The following is a 7,085-nucleotide window of genomic DNA, read 5'->3' on the forward strand; positions in this document are numbered from 1 at the left end:
TATTTATTTTTCTCATCATCCTCTATAGTTCCAGTCAGCAACTGAACTAATACATCCTCTAGGGGAGAACGAACAAAATAAAGATTAGAAATTACCAATAAATACAAGAAATATCGTGTTATGTGTGTCTCCTTCAGATAGCAGTGAGTCCAGTCAGTGGCTTTTGGCATCTGAATTTGCAATGAATTCACCGCCATGTTGAACACGAACTCTGCACACTTTGTTTACCATTTATCTATTCTATTCTTCTTTCCTCCATGGAAGCTTTGAAGGAACCATTATAGTTAAATGTATATCGAGTTACAAATAGATAACTAACCATACTACCTTAGACTACTAAGGAAAATAACTCACGCACTCTGTGATTGTAGTTTTACCAAACACTAAATTCAGCTTTTGAGAGATATCTTTCCTACGATCGCTGTCACTTTCGACTCTTATCCAGCTCATTTTTTTTCTTCTTATTTTATAAAGTTATGCCGACTTTTCTAGTTGATGGTGATCCTCTACTGAATAGTACATAGTGGTCAGGTGCATGATTGTTGTGGGGCTGCACTTCGCCACTCACCTGTCGTGGTTTCATATGCACTGCCTACGCGATGCGCGGCAGCAAAGGACAAAATGATGGAGTCGATGAATGGAGTTGCAGACTTCACACTGTGCCTTTGCTTTGTACGAAGCATATGTCTTGTTGGCCTGCTGTTGGATGTTCATTACTAGTGCAACGCACTACGTAAGGAGTAACTCGAGAGGGATTCGTTCCCATGACCTGACGCCCAACCTGCACAAAAGCAGCTGCTATCCTGCAACCAAAACCCACTCACCGCTGGAGAGAAAGGAGATAAAGATAGACCATGGATGATGGATGCACCCAAGGTTAGTTTAGAATAGATAACTTTTGGCTTGATCCACTGGGCATCTCGAGCTAAACCGTCATTGAACTTTTCTCTCCTTTCTTGTGCTACCTTTTCTTTTCTTTTCTTTTTATTTTGCCTTTTGTTTAATTCGTTGTTTTACAGCTTCACCTACCCTACCCACATGCCCTTTTGCTTTTTTATCTGCATCTCGAGTAGAGAAATCACACAAAACAGCCGCCCCGTGTGATTAATTGTGGGATCTGAGATTGCCTTCTGTGCTGATTTTGGTGGGGGCTGGATTTCTTCTTATTTCGTAGTCCTCCCTATTCCGTTTCTGGAAGTGTTGTGAAGGCACAATCATAACAAATATATTGTTGTGTTTGGGATAAACATTTCAGGAAGATCTGCTATTGATTTGTGGCCACTACAAAAGCACTGCTCTGTACTAAATAGTTTAATTCACTCCAAAAAACACTATGCACTGTCACTAATAACGCCGGTTCTCAGAGCTCACGGTGGTTTTTGTCTTTTCCAGCTTATAATATGTGCACTGCCACTAATAACGTGGTTCTGAAGGCTAGAACCGAAACCCATGTGGAATTCTATAATAATGTGTTCTTGTTGCCATCTCGTAGAGGCCCACCTCTCCCATCATACGGTCATTTCATACAATTAAAGTTTATGTTTGATTGAACGAATGAGTTAAAAGGTCGATGGCCCCAGATTTCTATCTAACTTTAGGCTATAGTCGAGTTATTGCAGTCTGCGCTGATGCATCTTGTAGGCCTTCGGATGTTCCACTTTGGCGCCTTAGCCGAGTCGAAAATTACCAAAGTTTTACTGCTGCTGATATTGCTAACCCTAGTTAACCGGTAGATGTGATTAAGTGAACTACTACTATAAACTGCTGTGTTTTGGTTTGTTTGTTTTTTTATTGTTTTGTTTTATCCTCGGAGCTGACTGTGGAGTGAGCGACGACGACAGCACCAGCGGCGTTGTTTGTTCTGACGCACTGTTCCAGCCAGCGACCAGTCTCTCTCACCATGTGAAATGGTGGGGGTTGCTGCGAGTCGTCCAAACTCCAAAAAGGATCCCACATCCACATGCTGCTGCTAACGAGCGGACACCTCCGATCTCTCCCGAGAATTGCCCTTTGTCTTCTACTTCACGCAGTCTCAAACTCAGTCTACCGGGATGGAGAGGAGGAAGGAGGTTTAGGAGGAGATTCAAATTCAATCAACTAAATCTCTCTCCCTCTGCTTTTCTTCTCTTCTCTTCCTCCACCAGCTCTCCTGCAGCACGAGATTAACCAAAGAGAGGGAATATAGCGAGAGGGGGGGAGCTCTGCTTCCCTTCCCTATGCTTCCATTCGATTTCCTCCCTTTCTCCAACTTTCAGACAGAAAGGAAGTGGAAGAAAGGAACAAAAATGCCCTCTTCCCTCTTAGCTTTGCTGTTCGCTTTCTACCTTGTCACCGGAGTCACGTTGCAAGCCGCCTTCCTCGAGCTCCACCCACTCGGTTCCGACGGTTTCGACTCCGCCACCGTTCCTTCCTTCCCCGTCGCCCAGGGCGACAACCAGAGCGTCTGCCACCTCGACCTCTCAGACGAGCTCTTCGGTGGGGTCAACGACGCCTGCGCCCGTGGCGGCCTCGGCAGGAGCCGTTGCTGCCCAGTGCTCGCCGCCTGGCTCTTCGCCGCGCACGCGCGCTACGCGCTCGAGCTCCGGCCGCCGCTGGATGCTGCGCAAGGACTCGCCGGCGCGGACGGGCCGATGATGCCGGACGATAACCAGAAGTGCGTGGACTCGTTGCAGAGCGCGCTAGAGCTGCGCGGCATCCGCCTGCCGCGGGCCAACGCCACCTGCGACACCGTGCTCTGCTTCTGCGGCATCCGGCTCCACCAAGTCGGGTCGCTTCGGTGCCCGGCCGCCTTTAATGTCAGCGGCGGAAAGGATCCACCGCGCAACGCCACGCCGACTGCAGCGGTACGGCAGCTGGAGCGCGACTGCCTGAACGCCTCGTACGCCGGCTGCACCCGGTGCTTGCGCTCCCTCGAGAAGGTATATAAATTAGCACCATTTCTTGTTCTCTGTCTTCGTTGGTTTTGCTTGTTCTATGTTTTCTGCTCGTTTTTTGATGTTTCGCCAAAATTAATTCCTCAAATTATTCAACTTTTTAGACTGAATTGTGAGTTTGGTGACAAAAAGGAATGGAATAGGATTAATCCCTTTGCTCAAATAAAGAATTTGAATGCGATGGCGTAGAAAACGATCGGCAACCTTTTGCTTTCAACTTTTTCAGCTCGAAAAATGTCATGGGAATTGCTTCAATTTTTTAGTCAACAGATTTTATTCAGAATTCCCGAAGTAAAGTTAGTTTCTTCTAGTTGCAAATTATTTCCTTTCTGTGTGAATATTTATCTTTGGTTGTCTGTAATTTGTTCGTCTGGTGTCTTTCTTGGGTTTCCCATCGTAAGCAATAGTTTCATTCCTTCCTCTCAGTGTAATAAATGAAGAACATGCATCATTCAATCCCTCTACGTGCCTCATTGCATGAACACTCGATTTAATTCAAGCTTATTCTTCGTGAACAGTTGAAAGGGAACGGCGGCGACGACGGCGACCGCAGCGAAAGCGGGAACCGGACTGCGAGGATGTTTGGCCGCGACTGCCAACTAATGGGGTTGACGTGGCTGCTGGCCAGGAACCGGACGGCATATATCCCCACGGCCTCCGCCGTCCTGCGCGCCGTTCTCTACAGCGCCCACCCTCCCCATGGCGGAGGAGAGTCGTCGGATTACAAATGCAGCCCGGACCAGGAGAACATGCCGCTCGCCGTAGACTCCCTCCAATTCCAGCAACTCGCCGACTCCGCTGCGGCACCGCCTCCTCCTCGTGCTTCGCCCGGAGCTTTAACTGTTGCACTTGTACTCTCTTACACATTTTTGCTGCCCATTCCGCTCTATCGGCTCCACTAGCTAGCTATGAGCCGCAGTCGGCCGTGTTCACCTGTCTGCCCACCCACTGTACATCTTCTATCCAAAGCTACTTTTCGGTTGCATTTTTTTTTTTTTTTTGGGTGGCTGAATTCTTCCACTCTAATCTGTCTGTTTTTGTCCTCCTCCTCCACAATATAATATATTGTGGTGTTTTATGGAGTCCTTTAGCTTTTCTTTATCAGGACCAGTATCATTAGCCTATGATAACTGGAAAGATGAGCAACAAGGCCAGTTGCACGTTCAGAGTGATAGATCCAAGAGAACAACTTGAAAGCAATGCAATGCATAGAAAACAAAGAAAACAATCCACAAATGCATCAATTATAAGATCTAGCTATCATCTATATTTAAGATAATATTGAAAACTTGAAACCATAGTTAACAATTACTATAAAAATAATAACCAATAATGACTGAATTTTTCATAGTAAGTCAGCCCGTTCATTTCGATTTACTTACGGAATAACAATGGAATATATGATATCAAAAATAATTGGGTCGAAAATGTAACTTACCAACGGAAATTATATTCAATCGGTATTCTCCCACAGAATTTAAATTTTCGTCGGTAAATTTTAACTATATAATCACTATTTCGTCAGCATATGAAGACGGTGGGATGACGAAATTTACTGACTGATTCAAATTTAGTCAGTAAAAATACAGATTGAATTGATAATTTAGTCGGTAATCGATTCACTCTGTATTTATTCAGTCGGTAAATACCGACTGAATTAGTAATTCAGTCGGTAGTTATTTACTGAATCCGTAATTTGGTCGGTAAACTACTGACTGAACTAGGAATTTACCGACTGGATCGGTAATTCAGTCGGTGGTTACCTACTGAATCTGTAATTTGATTAGTAAACTACTGACTGAACCAAGAATTTAGTCGGTATTGTATCGAAATTCGACTATGTAGAGTTGATATTTTCCAACGAAATGATGGTTTTCATCGGAAATCACCAATGGAATAAAATGAAATAAAATTTAAAGAAAAACACACACTTATATTTACAATGTATCCTGTATACAATTTTCATATCAATAAAAATCATCACAAACGATGACAATACAAACACAATCCATACAATATACTCACAAATGTAATTGCAAATATGACATGCTCACAACATGCAAACAATCAAACCATCCAAAATTCAATACAAAACACAATCATAACTATCCAAATATCCAAAATTCAGTACTGATCCTGTTTGAGAGTCAAGGTGACGGACGTTGGGATATGACGCTCCTGTTGACCGTGAGTGAACCTCCGACGAGACTAGCCTACAAGCACAAAAGCGTCAGTGCCGAGCCAGAGAGTGGTTCTCCGGCGATGACCCTCCGACGCTCAAGTCAGATCTCCAACGTAACTGTAGCCACAGTAGAATGAACATATCTCCGTCGAAGCCCCTGGGGTCCTTATATAGGGCTCGCAGGAGACGCGTGCATGCTTCCCCAGGCATGCACGCTCCTCAAAGCATACATTGAAAGGGCGTGTCAAAAAAGCATGTCTGACCTCATACCTCAACAACCCGAGCATATCCTGACATGATAGTGGAAGCTTCTAACGTACAATTCTCTGTCTGACCATGCCACCATCCATGTCGCCTGTCGGCGACACTGGTTTCTAGGAAGATATTCCCAGCTGCTCCCTTTGTCTGTTACTGGTCCGAGCGGGAGAGTCGCTCAGCCGATCCGTATCCGTCAGATGACTACTCTTCATGGGGGCCGAGTGGAAGAGCCACTAGGCTAACCACCGATGTCCTGGCGCTGCCGTCTCTAAGGCCGAGCGGGAAGACCGGTCGGCCGCCATTCGACTGGTCTGACCCCTGTTGCCGAACGAGGGAGCAGTGTCTGCTTTGCCAGATCCGGGACTTGGTGAGAACCCAAGCGGGACGGTCGCTCGGCACACGCTTCGACGATGAACTTTGAGCATCGTAAGCTCAGTACCTGGTTGAGCCGTAGTGATGTTGGTCCAGCAGTTCCTTGATCCGACCGGACAAGTAGGGCATCCGGTCGGACGATGATCCAGGAACGTTGACTCCCTTGATCCTGACCTACATGGCTATGACCTTCTCCCGGGCGGGCCCCACCTTACCACCAGATCACGTGTCTTCCCCTCAAGTCTAGTCAAAAGAGGTTGCAAGTCTGATTGATTGGACAAGTAGTCTGGATCCCGATCGACCTGTGTAGGACTGATCTTCCTATGCCGATCAGCGCTCTGAGCATTTGTACTTGGGAGATTTTTCCCTTAGCATTCCCGGAGGGGCGCGAGTCGGGTGGTCAATGCTGACGTCGCCCGAATCACCTCAGAATTAGTGTAAATCATCCCCATTAAGGCTAAGCACGTGGCCACGCCCAGTAAGGGTGCTCATTAAATGCCTTCCTGTAAACGAACGCCACGTGGCACTACCGCCGTTACCGCATGATTGAAGCGACAGGAGTGATGTGACGTTCAACGGTTTAAATTTAACAGCTGGATCTATACTTTGGATTTTGTGCCCTAGATTTGACGGCTCTGGTCGGCCGAATCCCATCTTTATAAAGCCGCAGTGTCAGCTTATGTTCTGTTGTTGGCGTCTTCTTCGTGTGCTTCGGCGATACTGCTCGTGTCCAGTGCTTCGGGGAACCTCGGCTTCTCCCCTCTGCGATCCCCTTCTGTAAGCTCTTCGATCTTGCGCCTGCTTGGTTCTTTTCCTTTCGCTACTTTCCCGCTTCTGCTTTGGTGTTTTCCCATCCCCTTTTCCGTCCATCTCTCTGCTATCTTGTTCTGCGGCGATGGCTAGTTCATTGCAGCCGTCAGACCCTACTCCCGGTCTGTGGTACACCACCATGGAAACCCAGTTTGATGCGGGCGACGCGGCGAGCCTCATAAATGCCTACGACCTTCCCTCTGACCATGAAATTATCTTGGCTTCTCAGTCCGATCAACCGAACGACCCGTCGATCGACCGAATGACTCGCCGATCGACACGATCTGCCTGTTTAGAGACCAATTCATGGTCGGTCTCCGATTTCTGATCCACCCATTCATAACAGAAGTTTGTAATTATTTCCGTGTCTCGCTCCCCCAGCTCGTCCCTAACTCCTTCCGTCTTCTGTGTGGTGTTGTCGTGCTGTTTCGGCTGCACGACATCCCGCTTACTCCACAAGTGTTTCATTATTTCTATTATCCCAAGCAGTCCGAACTGGGCACCTACCTCTTCCAATCTCGGGTCGGCCT

The 7,085-nt window shown here is 46.9% G+C and overlaps 1 protein-coding gene across 1 annotated transcript; it reads left to right on the forward strand.

Annotated features, from left to right (window-relative positions):
* Nucleotides 1-745: 745 nt before the first annotated feature.
* On the forward strand, nt 746-4,034 carry LOC122033320 (uncharacterized GPI-anchored protein At4g28100-like). Its single transcript, XM_042592327.1, has 2 exons — nt 746-2,918; nt 3,452-4,034. Exons 1-2 carry the CDS (start codon nt 2,217-2,219, stop codon nt 3,833-3,835), a joined length of 1,086 nt encoding a protein of 361 aa, XP_042448261.1. The 5' UTR covers nt 746-2,216; the 3' UTR covers nt 3,836-4,034.
* The last annotated feature ends 3,051 nt before the right edge of the window (nt 4,035-7,085 follow it).

This window comes from Zingiber officinale, chromosome 11B (genome assembly GCF_018446385.1).
Source record: "Zingiber officinale cultivar Zhangliang chromosome 11B, Zo_v1.1, whole genome shotgun sequence".
Lineage (NCBI taxonomy): Eukaryota > Viridiplantae > Streptophyta > Magnoliopsida > Zingiberales > Zingiberaceae > Zingiber > Zingiber officinale.

Coding starts and splice junctions, on each gene's coding strand:
- LOC122033320 (XM_042592327.1), top strand. CDS start 2,217: ATGCTTCCATTCGATTTCCTCCCTTTCTCCAACTTTCAGACAGAAAGG. Junction 2,919..3,451: donor GCTTGCGCTCCCTCGAGAAG/GTATATAAATTA, acceptor CTTCGTGAACAG/TTGAAAGGGAACGGCGGCGA.